Source organism: Moschus berezovskii, chromosome 3, assembly GCF_049115385.1.
Source record: "Moschus berezovskii isolate FMDL1 chromosome 3, NW_MosBer_1.0, whole genome shotgun sequence".
NCBI classification, from domain to species: Eukaryota; Metazoa; Chordata; class Mammalia; order Artiodactyla; family Moschidae; genus Moschus; species Moschus berezovskii.
Window position 1 is genome coordinate 11,138,035 of NC_142462.1, and position 14,685 is coordinate 11,152,719.

The 14,685-nt window shown below is 43.6% G+C and overlaps 1 protein-coding gene across 6 annotated transcripts in view; it reads left to right on the forward strand.

Moving 5' to 3' along the window:
- DDC (dopa decarboxylase) overlaps positions 1-14,685 on the forward strand; it is a 99,253-nt gene that overhangs the window by 34,025 nt on the left and 50,543 nt on the right. For 4 of the 6 annotated variants that reach the window (XM_088833099.1, XM_088833092.1, XM_088833104.1 and 1 more), the window contains 2 exons: positions 8-142; positions 5,494-5,637. In XM_088833099.1, coding sequence (XP_088689225.1) covers positions 8-142; positions 5,494-5,637 — 279 coding nt within the window. The remainder of the gene's footprint in view (positions 1-7; positions 143-5,493; positions 5,638-14,685) is intronic. The other 2 variants (XM_088833112.1, XM_088833106.1) reach the window with 2 other exon arrangements.

Here is a 14,685-nt window from a genome sequence, read left to right on the forward strand (position 1 = left end):
GATTTAGGGAACAGCCAGTGAAGCTACCCTGGTGGCCCTGCTGGCTGCTCGGACCAAAGTGACCCGATGCCTGCAGGCTGCCTCCCCGGAGCTGACGCAGGCTGCCATCATGGAGAAGTTGGTGGCCTACACGTCTGACCAGGTGAGTGCGGTGCCCAGAGCCTCCTTGAGCCTCCTGGGGTGGAATGGTTTGTGTGGTGCCAAGTCAAAACCGCACTGAGGACTTCCTGGTGGTCCAGTGGTTAAGACTCTGTCTCCCTTTGCAGGGACTATGGGTTCTGTCCCTGGTAGGGGATCTAAGGTTCCAGATGCCGCCGGGTGTGTCCAAAAATTAAAAAAGAAAAAACTACAGGCTGTGCAGTATCCTTTCCAATCCAAGAACAGTCCCCCAGGTGTCACTAAGCTAGAGACCTGTGCTAAAGAAAAGATGTAGGCTGTCGGTGGGGACTTAGCAGATGAGGTTGAAAAGAGAATAAATGTGCTGTGAGATCACCCTGACCCCACCTGTCCCAGCTCGTGTTGAGGCCATCTGGCTGCCTTCAGCACGGCGTAGTGGAGCCGCAGGTGGGGCTCAGGGCTCAAAGACCTGGGCTCACGTCCCAGCCCTGCTATTTTAAGTTCTGTGATCTCAGGCCAATCACGTCAGTTCTCAGAGCCTTTTTTTAAACCATCATACAGGGTCAAAAGGGCCTGCCACCTGGTGTTGCTGCTTTGCCAGCTGGTGGTTGCACTAAGATGAGGGGTGAGGCAGTGCTTTGTAAGGTTTAGAGATCTCTGCAAGTGGGGGCATCGAGTCCATGATCAATTCCTGTGATCAGCCTTCTTGAAAAAGGTTAAAAGCCGAAGCGAAACGCAATTGTGTGAGAGAGAACAGAAGGGGAGAGCCTTGAGCAGTAGCTCCATGAGCGAACCAGGAGTCAAGGAGTAACGATTCCGCTTTGCCCACAGAGGATTCTTTAAACTTTTTATTGTGGCAAAAGTCACATAATATAAAACATGCTATTTTAACCATATTTAACTGTACAGTTCAGGCTTCCCTGGTGGCTCAGATGGTAAAGAATCTGCATGCAATGTGGGAGATCCAGGTTTTATCCCTGGGTTGGGAAGATCCCCGGAGAAGGGAATGGCTACCCACTCCAGTGTTCTTGCCTGGAGAATCCCATGGACAGCGGAGCCTGGCGGGCTACAGTCCATACAGTCACAAAGACTTGGACCCGACTGAGTGACTAACACACACACTATTCAGTTCAGTGGCACTAAGTGCTTTCACCCTGTTGTTCAACTCTTGCTGTCATCCGTCTCCCAGATTGTTCACCTTCCTTTTTTTTTTTTTTTTAATTTTATTTATTTATTTATTTTTTTGCATTACAATAGTTTAATATGAACAATCAGAACTAATTAACAGTATAACAATATTTTACAACTGAAATAATTAAAATAAACTATAAAATTACTACATAAAACAGGTCTGATCTAGCTTATTTACTTTCTTTAATCTCTTCAGTGCTGCAAAACCATTTATTTCTTTTTTTTTCATGTTTTAATAAACACTTCGTCTTCTTGTATTGCTTTTTTTTCATCACAATAATAGAAATATAACATCATATATCACTGTAAAACACATTTCCACATAAATGCTGATAAGCACAAAATATTTTTCATCATTTACATTTTAACTGTAATAATATATGGCAGAATTAAAGCTGCATCCATCATGTGTCTAACTCACCTTGCTGTAATGAATTTTTAAATGTAATGGTTTCTGTCGCAAAGTAAAATCATACATAATGTCTAGTGACACAGTACGCTGGTGGATGGGTGGATTTGGAAAATGGAAATGCAACTTCATTTTTAATTAGATTTATAAACTTCACCACCTCCACCTCCAGCCAGCTTCCCAACCCTCCCTCCCACCACCATTATTTATTTATTTATTTTTTTAAAATGAGGCTTTTAATTAATGTTTGACAGAGCTGATTCAGGTTGAATAGACTAAATTTCTTTAAACAAACTTACTTATACTCCAGAGTCCTTTAAAAACTTAATAGCATTTATACATTGAAGGTATTTGATTTTCTTGTAACTAGCACTTCAAATGCAACAAGCATTTGAAGCAACAAGCATTTGACCCAACAAGTAAAACTTTCTACAGTTCATAACTTTTATAAATAAGATAAATTAAATGTACAGTGAATAAGTTCTCTGAAATATTTCAATATTTCTGCAGGTTTAGTAACATCGTAAAATACATTTCAACTAAAATTCACAAAACTAAAAACCTGTTAGGCATTTTTAGGCGTTTTAAGTTGGAAATGAAGACCAATGTTACATCGTAATATGCCAATTACAAATAGTACTTCAAATAGCAAATACTACAGTTTGTCCCAAACTTTAAAAACTATTCATGAACTCAACACTGAACTATTGATGGCTATGAGAATTGTTTCCTAGCCTTTTTGAAAATTTCAACCCATTTACGTTTAAGGTAATTATTGATAAGTACGATCCTGTAGCCATTTTCTTTATTACTTTGGGTTCAAGTTTATACACTCTTTCTGTGTTTCCTGTCTATAGAAGATCCTTTAGCATTTGTTGGAGAGCTGGTTTGGTGATGCTGAATTCCCTCAGCTTTTGCTTGTCTGTAAAGCTTTTGATTTCTCCTTCATATTTGAATGAGATCCTTGCTGGGTATAATAATCTGGGCTGTAGGGTATTTTCTTTCATCACTTTAAGTATGTCTTGCCACTCCCTTCTGGCCTGAAGAGTTTCTGTTGAAAGATCAGCTGTTATCCTTATGGGAATCCCCTTATGTGTTATTTGCTGCTTTTCCCTTGCTGCTTTTAATATTTGTTCTTTGTGTTTGATCTTTGTTAATTTGATTAATATGTGTCTTGGAGTATTTCGCCTTGGGTTTATCCTGTTGGGGACTCTCTGGGTTTCTTGGACTTGGGTGATTATTTCTTTCCCTATTTTAGGGAAGTTTTCAACTATTATCTCCTCAAGTATTCTCTCATGGTCTTTCTTTTTGTCTTCTTCCTCTGGGACTCCTATGATTTGAATGTTGGAGCGTTTAACATTGTCCCAGAGGGCTCTAATATTGTCCTCATTTCTTTTAATTCGTTTTTCTTTTTTCCTCTCTGTTTCATTTATTTCTACAATTTTATCTTCTAGTTCGCTAATCCTGTCTTCTGCCTCTGTTATTCTATTGTTTGTTCCCTCCAGAGTGTTTCTGATCTCATCTATTGCATTATTCATTGTATATTGACTCTTTTTTATTTCTTCTAAGTCCTTATTAAATCTTTCTTCCATCTTCTCAATCCATCTACCTGATAAAGAATTTCAAATTTTGATGGTGAAAATGATTCAAAATCTTTAAAGCAAAATGGAGTTACAGATAAATAACCTGTTCACCTTCCTAAAAGGAAGCTCACCCATTAAACACTAAGTCCCCATTACCCCCGCCCTCGCCTCTGTACCCCAGCCCTTGGCATCTGCGTACTTGCTGACTCTATGAAACGGACTATTCTAGGCACCTTATGCAAGTGGGATCAGTCTTCGCCTGCTCAGACTGTGGTTTGGAGTGTGTTTTTAAGGTTGACTTAGTGTATGCCCTACAGATAGACCGTAGCTTCTTCCCCTGTGCTGTACTGATGTTCTCATCAATTCTCTATTTTATACGTAGGCATGTGTATATTTCAGCCCCAATCTCCCACGTCATCCTACGCCCCTTTCCCCCCTTGATGTCCAAAAGTTTATTCTCTGTATCACTGATGTAATATTTTTAATGAATTTGTTAATCCAGGCATTTCAGCTGTGACAGCTTTGTTCTAGGGTGTAAACATGTGTAGCCTGAAATCAATACAATATGCATACTTTGATGCTTTCTCGGGAGGACTGTCTCTGTGTGTACTCTAACTCCAGGCACTAGAGCTGCCCACAGAGGAAGAAAACTACTCACTTCTATTTATTTCTCCCTTGTTTCCCAGACAGATATGAGAAAACTTTTAAAAATGCACGTGTAGGTGTCTCTGCATCTATGTTGAGATAAGCTGCTATGAATGTTAGGTGGTAGCCTTTCCCAGCAGGGTTTCATGAGGGAATTTCACCCTAGAGAAGTGATCCGAGGGGTTCTCTAGATTCTCCCAAGGATGCTGTGTGGCTAGTACTATCCTGGATGACAGGAGTCAGGTGGGTTCATGACAATGAGTGGACAGCCATGGGCTCTAAGACACAATTCTGTAGCTTTGGGCTCAGGTTTCCAAGGAGCAGGGTCTGATGTGGGGCTTTAGGGGTTCACCATTTATTGAGGGATGCTCTTTGGGAAAGCTTGCAGGAGTTAGGGAAGCCAGATGCACAGGGAAGGAATGAGCAAGGATGTGTCCTCTGGGAGAGTCACCTCCCATCAGCTCCGGCTGAGTGGAATCTACATTTCAGGTGAGCATTAGGCCCCAGGAGCATGGGGTCAAGGTGCTGGTTGTAAATATATAACCCTGTCACCTTGCTCCTCATCCGAGGGTAGAGAGGACACACAAACCACAAGGAGAGCTACTTTTGAGAGTCGTCATATATTTTGCAAATTTCAGAGCCTCAGATGATGAGTGGGACCAGGAGCTTACTAAGTGCCCTTATGCACTAATATCTTCATCAGCTGACTTTAGTTCTGTTCAGTTCAGTCGCTCAGTCGTGTCCGACTCTCTGCGACCCCATGAATCACAGCACGCCAGGCCTCCCTGTCCATCACCAACTCCCGGAGTTCAATCAAACTCATGTCCATCGAGTTGGTGATGCCATCCAGCAATCTCATTCTCTGTCATCCCCTTCTCCTCCCACCCCCTATCCCTCCTAGCATCAGAGTCTTTTCCAGTGAGTCAACTTGTCGCATGAGGTGGCCAAAGTATTTGGAGTTTCAGCTTTAGCATCAGTCCTTCCAATGAACACCCAGGACTGATCTCCTTTAGAATGGACTGGTTGGATCTCCTTGTGTCATTTTCCAAACTGTGCTTCCAAATGAGCATCCACTGCTTCTGTCGAATTCAAACCAGTGGATGAAAAAGCCCTCAGTACAGCTCAGTATAAGACTTCCCTGATGGCTCAGCAGGTAAAGAATCTGCCTGCAATGCAGGAGACACAGGAGATGGGGGTTCAATTCCTGGGTCTCTGGAAGACCCCCTGGAAGAGGAAATGTTAACCCACTCCAGTATTCTTGCCTGGGAAATCCCATGGACAGAGGAGCCTGGCGGGCTGCAGTCCGTGGGGTCAGAAAGTTGGCCACGACTGAGCACGAGCACACGTTCGCCCGCAGGCACAGCCCAGCTCTCTGCCGTCTGAGTCTGAATCATGACACTGGAAGTAGAGTCCTCAGGACCTGAAACAGCTCCTGGCCTGGAGGTGCAGGGAGTTGGGGGCGGGACCGAGGTTTTGCCTCCTGGTGCTCAGGAGCCGTGCAAAAGAGCTGGAGGCTGCTGCAGAGTCTAACCTGGCACTCTCTTGCAGGCACACTCCTCCGTGGAAAAAGCCAGCTTAATTGGTGGAGTAAGATTAAAAGCCATTCCTTCCGATGCCAAGTTTGCCATGCGAGCTTCTGCCCTGCAGGAGGCCCTGGATAGAGACAAGGCAGCCGGCCTGATTCCTTTCTTCGTAAGTTCCCCGACCCCACAGGAGTGTCTGGGCTCTGCTGGGGCAGTGGGTCGGGCCTATGGTGACACGATCATTGCCTGGCTGCTGTGGTGGTCACGGGCCAGGCATACTCAGGTCAGCATGCCTCTCCTTCAGGGCGGCTGGAGCAAAACTCCAATGATTTTCCCTTCTGCTTGTGTGAATTTCAGAAACACAGAGTACCCAGCCCGGGGGATACTGCTAAACCAAAAAGTCTTGCTTCTGCTTCCTGTTAAAAATGACAGCATGGAGCGCACCCTTGACATGGTGATGCATGACAGACATCGGAGTTAGCGGAATTAAAAATAAAGTACACTTTCCACCTAGAGGGGTGTCCTGAGTAGATACTAAGATGCGTTGCTTGTGAGAGATGTGTCGCAAGCCAGCAGTGATTAATTTAAAATGCAATGAAACAGGATATAATTAAAACATCTAACTAACCGAACATCAGCTAGTTTTGCTGTTCATGGCTGGGCGTTTTCCAGTGGGGAAGGAACAGTTGCTGTTACAACCGGAGCCTGGGAGCTGTCCTGCCTGGTGTGCCATGGCGTCATCTCACGTCTGCACTGGGATGTCGGGTGTGACTGTGCCACTGGCCCCGTGGGGTCATCTGGCTGCACTCTGGAGTCACCTGGGGAGCTAAGAAGAATGCCGATGCCCAGGCCCTGCTCCAGCCTCTCTGGGGACGATGCCAGATATTGGAGTCGCTTCCCAGCGGCTTCCAGATTCCACTGTGCACCCAGGGTTCCATGCTCCTAGGTACCCATCCATATCTGGGTACTTCTGAGTTGTAGAGCAAGCTAGGTTCAACAGACTCTAGGTGCCACATGTTTATAACTTCCATTACTTTTTAAGAGTTACTCTTTGAGATGAGCCTTTTTATCCAAAAATTGTTTTGATCAATTCAAATTTACCACCATTTGTTGAATAACTAACATGTAGTCTGGGGGATGGAGAAGGCAATGGCAAGCCACTCCAGTACTCTTGCCTAGAAAATCGCATGGACAGAGGAGCCTGGTGGGCTGCAGTCCATGGGGTCGCTACTAGTCGGAGACGACTGAGCAACTTCACTTTCACTTTTCACTTTCACACATTGGAGAAGGAAATGGCAACCCACTCCAGTGTTCTTGCCTGGAGAATCCCAGGGACAGTGGAGCCTGGTCGGCTGCCGTCTTTGGGGTCGCACAGAGTTGGACACGACTGAAGCGACTTAGCAGTAGCAGCAGCAGTCTGGGGGAAGAATGGAAGGCATGATTTTATACATAATTTGATCTTGATTCAAGGATTTTCCAAGGGAATAAGGAGAATAAACAAATAATTGTAGAAACACCAACAAGTGTCAGGTTATTGAGTTTGAAGATTTCTTTCTATATTTTGGATTATTGTTGGAAACCAGTCCTTTATCAAGAGGTATGCTTTGCCAGTGTTTTCTCCAAGTTGGTGACATGTTTCATTCTTAGAAAGAATCTACCACAAAGAAGTTTTTATTTTTAATGAAGTTCATCTTATCGTTTTTTTTCATGGACTATGTTCAGTTCAGTTCAGTCACTCAGTCGTGTCTGACTCTCTGCAACCCCATGAATCACAGCATGCCAGGCCTCCCTGTCCATCACCAACTCCCGGAGTTCACTCAAACTCATGTCCACAGAGTCGGTGATGCCATCCAGCCATCTCATTCTCTGTCGTCCCCTTCTTCTCCCGCCCCCAACCTTTCCCAGCATCAGAGTCTTTTCCAGTGAAACAGCTCATCGCATTAGGTGGCCAAAGTATTGCAGTTTCAGCTTTAGCATCAGTCCCTCCAATGAACGCCCAGGATTGATCTCCTTTAGAATGGACTGGTTGGATCTCCTTGCAGTCCAAGGGACTCTCAAGAGTCTTCTCCAGCACCACAGTTCAAAAGCATCAATTCTTCGGCGATCAGCCTTCTTCATAGTCCAACTCTCACATCCATACATGACCACGGGAAAAACCATAGCCTTGACTAGACGGACCTTGGTTGGCAAAGTAATGTCTCTGCTTTTTAATATACTATCTAGGTTGGTCATAACTTTCCTTCCAAGGAGTAAGCGTCTTTTCATTTCCTGGCTGCAATCAGCATCCGCAGTGATTTTGGAGCCCCCCAAAATAAAATCTGACACTGTCTCCACTGTTTTTCCATCTATTTCCCATGAAGTGATGGGACCAGATGCCATGATCTTTGTTTTCTGAATGTTGAGCTTCAAGCCAACCTTTTCCCTCTCTTCTTTCACTTTCATCAAAAGGCTTTTGAGTTCCTCTTCACTTTCTGCCATAAGGGTGGTGTCATCTGCATATCTGAGGTTATTGATATTTCTCCCGGCAATCTTGATTCCAGCTTGTGCTTCTTCCAGCCCAGCGTTCCACATGATGTACTCTGCATATAATAAGCAGGGTGACAATATACAGCCTTGACGTACTCCTTTTCCTATTTGGAACCAGTCTGTTGTTCCATGTCCAGTTCTAACTGTTGCTTCCTGACCTGCATACAGGTTTCTCAAGAGGTAGGTCAGGTGGTCTGGTATCCCCATCTCTTTCAGAATGTTCCACAGTTTATTGTGATCCACACAGTCAAAGGCTTTGGCATCATCAATGAAGCAGAAATAGATGGTTTTCTGGAACTCTCTCGCTTTCTCCATGATCCAGCGGATGTTGGCAATTTGATCTCTGGTGCCTCTGCCTTTTCTAAAACCTGCTTGAACATCTGGGAGTTCACGGTTCACATATTGCTGAAGCCTGGCTTGGAGAATTTTAGTGACACCTAAAAATTCATGCGCAAACCCAATATGTTCCAGATTTTCTCCTGTGTTAGCTTCTAGGAGTTTTATAGTTTTGCATTTTACATTTATATCTATGGTTCATTTTGAACTGGTTTTTGTAGATGGTGTAAGTCTGCATCCAAATCCATTTCTTGAATGTGAATGTCTGTTCCAGCACCATTTGTTGAAAAGACTCTTCTTTTCCCATTAAATTGCCTTTGCTCCTTAGTCAAAAATCAGATGAGCACATTTGCGTATGTCTATTTTGGGTTCTCTGTTTTGATCCATTGACCTGTCTGTCTATTCTTCCCCAGTACAACACTGTCCTGATTATTGTAGCTTTTACTAAGGCTTGAAGTTGGGTAGGGTCAGTCCTCTGACTTTTTTTCCTCCTTCAATACTGTGTTGTGTATTCTACCTTCTTTTGCTTCTCTCTATAAACTTTGGACGTGGTTTGTCAATAGCCATAACATAACTGGCTAGAATTGGAATGAGATTGAATTTATAGACCAAATTAGGAAGTACTGACATCTTGACAATGTTGAGTCTTCCTACCCATGTACGTAGAATATTTTTCCATTTATTTCGATAAATTCTTCCATCAGAGTTTCATAGTTTTCCTCATATATATCTTGAGGCTTCCCTTGTAGCTCAGTTGGTAAAGAATCAATGCAGGAGACCCAGGTTCAATTCCTGGATCAGGAAGATCTCCTGGAGAAGGAAATGGCAACCCACTCCAATATTCTTGTCTGGAGAATCCCACGGACAGAGGAGCCTGGCAGGCTACAGTCCATGGGTTTGCAAGAGTCAGGCACGACTTCACAAGTAAACCACCACCATATAGATCTTATACGTATTTTGTTAGATTTTTATCTAAGTATTTCCCCTCCCTCTCTGCTTTGCCTCTCTAGTTCGGTGTTAGTGTACATGGTATTGTGTTCTTAATTTCAAACTCAAATTTTTCTTTGCTGCAGTATGAGAGAGCAACTGACGTCTGTATATTATCCTTTATTCTCTGTCTTGTAATTGCTTACTAGTTTCAGGAGGTTTGGGGTTTAATTTTGATTTGGGAGGTGGATTTCTACATAGATAACTGTGTCATCTTCAAACAAAGGTAGTTTCATTTCCCCCTCTCAATCTGTGTATCTTTGGTCCCTTTTTTGTCTTTTTGTAATAGCTAGAATTTCCAACATCATGTTGAATAGCCATGGTGAAAGCAAGTACCCATACCTCATTTCTGTTCTTATCAGGAAAACCTCTAGTTTCTCACTATTAACTCTGATGTCAGGTTTTTAATAGATGTTCTTTATCAAGCTGAGGTAGATATCTATTAAAAACATCTGCTCTATCCTATTGGCTAGGATTTTTTAAATTTTGCTGGATTTTGTCAAATATTTTTTGTTAATCTACTGATATGATTATGTGATTTTTTTCTTCTTTAGCCTTCTGATGTGATAGATTATAGTAACTGATTTTCAGTGCTGAATCAGTCTTGCATACCTATAGGAAGTCCCACTTGGTTGTTATTTTGTATTTATTATTGAATCCAATTTGCTTGTGTTTTGTTGAGAATTTTCACATCTATCCATAAGAGATATTTGTCTGTGTTTCCTTCTTTTAATGCCTGTGTCTGATTTTGGAACTTGGGTAAGACTGGCCTCACAGAATGAGTTAGGAAGCATTCTGTTTTCCTCAGTTTTCTGGAAGGATTGTAGAGAATTGGTTTTGTGTGTCTCTTTTTTTAACTGAAATATAGCTGATTTGCAATGTTTTGTTAGTTTCAGGCGTTCAGTGTAGTGGCTTGGCATTCTTACAGGTTGTGCACCATTGAAGCTTATTGTCATATGATGCTGTATTTCCCTGCGCTGCACAATGCATCCGCATCCTGTCCCGATACTGGCTTATCTAGCTTATCCAGAGTAGTTTGTGCCTCTTAATCTCCTACCCTGACCGTTCCTCTCCCCACTTCCCTCTCCCTCCAGCTAATCAAGAATTTGTTTTCTGTTTCTAGTTTAATTCCTTTCTTAAACATTGGGTAGATTTTACGAGTGAACCCACCTGGGCTGGTTGCTGTCTGTTTTGGGAGTTGATTTTATTTTTTGATAGATACAGGTCATCTTGGTCTGTTCAGGTTGCTTCAATAGACTACCACAGACCAGGTGCCTTATGAACAATAAAACTTTATTTCCCGCAGTTCTGGAGGTGGGAGGTCTAAGATCAGGGTGCCAGTGTGCGTGCCCCTCAGGGTCCTATCCTGCGTGCAGACAGCTGACTTCTTGCCATGTCATATGGAAGAAGGGGCTCAGGAGCTCTGTGGGGCCCCTTTTATAGAAGCACTAATCCCATTCTCAAGGGCCTCGTCCTCACCATCTCCCAAAGGCCCTGCCTCTTAATACCAACCACTTGGATTTCAGTGGTTTTGCACAGACCTGTTGAGAGCAGCGATTTTTCTTTATGTGAGTTTTTGTAAGATTATGTCTTTCAAAGCATTGATCCACTTCATTCAGGTTTTCAAATTTGTGGGCATAGAGTTACTCATAATATCATTTAAATATTATCCTTTTACCACCCAGGGGATCAGAAGTGATGGTCCTTTTATTTCTAATACTAGAAATTCGTGTCCTCTCTTCTTAGTTCACCTAGTTAGATGTTTATCAATTTTATCGATCTTTTCATACCAGCATTTGGGTTTGTTGATTCTCACTATTGATTTCCTGTTGCTAATTTCATTGATGTCTACTCTAATTTTTATTATTTCTTTTCTTTTAGTCCCTTTGGATTTAATTTGCTCTTTGTTTTCCAGTTTCCTAAGGTGGAAACTTACATTCTGGATTGAAAATTTTCTTCCTTTTCTAGTGTATGTATTCATTTAATGCTATAGAGTTCCCCCTAAACATTATTTTCCCTGCATTCCACACATTTTGGTAAGTTGTATTTTCATTTTCATTGAGTTAAACATATTTTGAAAATTTCCCTTGAGACTTTCCCTTTGCCCTATATGTTAATTAAAATCTTTACTATGTTGTCAAGCCATAAACATGATATGTCTATTTAAATCCTCTTTAATTCCTTTCATCATATAAGCCTATGCTTGCTTTGCTAGATTTATACCTATGTACTTCTTTTTTGAACAGTAATAAATGGCATTGTATGTTTAATCTAGGTGTCCATGTGTTTATTGTAGCTTACAGAAACACAATTAATTTTTTATGTTGACCTTGTATCCTGTAACGCTACTGAACTCACTTGTTAGTTCTAGGAGGGTTTTTAAAAAGTGAATTTTATAGATTTTTCTGTCTAGATAACCATGTCATATGCAAACAGGTACAACTGTATTTCTTCCCTTCTGACCTGTTTGCCTTTTATTTATTTTTCGTGCCTTTTTGCACTGGATAGAATTTCAAGTACTATTTGTTTGGCAGTGATGAAGGTAGGCATTCTTATCAGGTTTCCTATGTTAAAGTGAAATGAATGTAGTTTTTCACCTTTAAGTGTGATGTTATCTTTAGGCTTTGTAGATGTTCATTATCAAATTGAGAAAGTTTTCTCCATTCCTGAAGTTCTGAGAATTTTTATCATGAATTAGTGTTGAATTTTGTCAAATTACTTTTCTACACTGATTGATGTGGTTGAGTGGTTTTATTAAGTCTGTTAACAAGGTGGATTACAGTGGATTTGAAATATTAAACCAGCCTTGCCTTCCTGGAGTAAATCTCATTTGTTCATAATGTAATTCCTATTGCTAGATTCTGATTACTAACATTTAAGGACTTTTGCTTCTACGTGCATGAGTAATATTGGTTTGTAGTTTTCCCTTTTTATAGTCTTGTTTTGATGTTAGGCTAATACTGACTTCATAAAAAGACTTGAGAAGCAGTTCCTTCCTCTTTTATTTTCTGGAAGAGGTTGTGTAGACTTGATGCTAATTCTAGTTTAAACATCGCGTTTTGAATTTAGCACTGTTCTATATATGGGAAGAAGCAAGTGTCTGGGTTCGTGGAAATCACTCCTTTGATACACACCTTAACCATCCAGGGTCAGAATCTGTCTTTTCTCCATCCTGAATCCACTCAGGGTGCACAGTTTGGGAGCTTCAGTGGCTGATGGCTTGGTGGCCACAACCTCGTTTGCTTACTGGTGTGGCGGGCAGCACTCTTGTTTACGCCCTCCTAATCTGGTGGTGGGAGTTCAGAGGCAGCACAGCGTTTCAGTTTGGCTGCTACTCTGCGTCTTTGTGTTGATGAAGACTTTGAGATAAGCATCATCCATGTGCTCTTCAGGGTGGTCAGGACCTCTGATGGGGCATTGTATATGCACCATTTAAGAGGCATCTACACCTCCACAATTACATTTCACTGTGTAAAATGAAATGGGCTCTCAAGCAAAAAGTGACAAGTTCACAGTCTTCAGAGCAAGAGCTAGATACTCACACTCATTGCACTTCAAAGCCTATCATGATGGAATAAGTGACAATTCCATGCTAATTCACTAAGTCACTCACTTGTTTGACAAATGAACGCCCATGACATACTGGGCCTGTGGGAATGAGATCAAGGAGGGCCTTCAAGCATCCTACTGGCTGGAGCGGAGATATTAAGGGAACAGTCTGCACCAGGGTGCAGTGTAATCTGCATTAGAGGTCCAGTGATTTGGAGCAGAGGGTTTCACAGCTCATCAGAACTCCTAGTTCGACCTGTATGAAATGCCTGCTTCCTGAGATGCAGCCCCGGGGATCCATGGATAGGCGTGGTCCCTTTCCTCTTGCAATGCTCCTGGTGGCAGATAGACATGTCCACTGACCTTTGTGCCATTTGGTGAGGGCTATGCATGTGGACCGTGCTTCCCTGGTGGCTGAGATGGTAAGGAATCTGTCTGCAAGGCAGGAGACACCTGGTTTGATCCCTGGCTCAGGAAGATCCCATGGAGAAAGGAATGGCGACCTACTCCAGTATTCTAGACTGGAGAACTGCATGGACAGAGGAGCCTGGAGGGTCACGGTCCATGGGGTCGCAGAGCTGGACATGACTGAGCGACTGACACACACACACGCACATGGACGAGGGGCAGAGGGGGTGATGAGCTCAGCAGGGGTGTCAGTGAGGTCTCTGCTGAGAGTTAACATATAAGCCCCCCTGTCCTGCAGGACATGCATCATGAGCCTGTCTTGTAGAAGAAAACAATACTACAAAGGCACAGAGTTGGGAAGGATCACTGGATACATGAGGAGATGCAGCTGGCCATTGTCTTGAAGTGAAAGTGAAGTTGCTCAGTTGTGTCTGACTCTTTGTAACCCCATGGACTGTAGCCTACCAGGCTCCTCAGTCCATGGAATTTTCCAGGCAAGAGTATTGGAGTGGGTTGCCATTTCCTTCTCCATTGTCCTAAAGGGGCAGCCAAGGGCCCATGAAGCTGGAAGGAGAGGCTGCCTGGACCAGGCAGGAGTGTTGCTTGAGCTTTGACGTGTTTGCTGGTTCCCATTGAAATGAATGCCTGGTGGTTATCATCCTGCACATGTGTGACTCTGTGCCCGATCCTGAGATGCAGACCCTGATGCCTGGATGTCTCAGGGAGCTTGCTGACCCTGGAAGTCTAGCCAATGCTGGGGATCTGAAAGGCACGTGAGCCTTTCCTAAGCAAGCTAGCCCCCTGAAGCCCATGGGCCCTGCCCACCTCCTTCATCGTTCACAAAGTGGGGCCTGCTGTGGGAAGTAGGGGGCACATTGGGCAGCTCTGAACTGGGAGGCCTCCAGGAACTTGCCGGTTTCTTCCTCTCGGTGGTTTGCTTTCCTGACATGATAAGATCAGGCCCAAGCCAGAGGGCAGAGCCTAGCGGGCAGTGGTGAGACTGGCGGACGGGGGTGGGGGGCAGCGTGGGGTAGCAGGACAGCCCCAGGCTATCAGAGGTGAGGCGCCCAGCCCGCCTCCCCCTTTGCAAATGTGATTAGGTCTCTGCAGAGCAGCTGAAATCAGGTTAGCATCTCTGAGCCGAGCTGAGTAATCAGAGCCTGGAGCAGAGCAGGTGCTGAGGTTAAAGCGGCTTCTGAGAATGAGGACAAGCTGACTCACAGCCCTCAAAACATGGAACACACGGGCCCTGCCATCCACCAGCCTGGCACATCCTCCTAGGAGCCTGGATCCCATGCTGCCCACATGCTGTGCAGGGAGCTGCCAGGGATGGGGTTGGTTGGAAGGGCCTCAGGCATGGCCCAGTGTGCTGGGTTCTTTAACTGGCAGGATCAGAGTTAAGAATACCTGG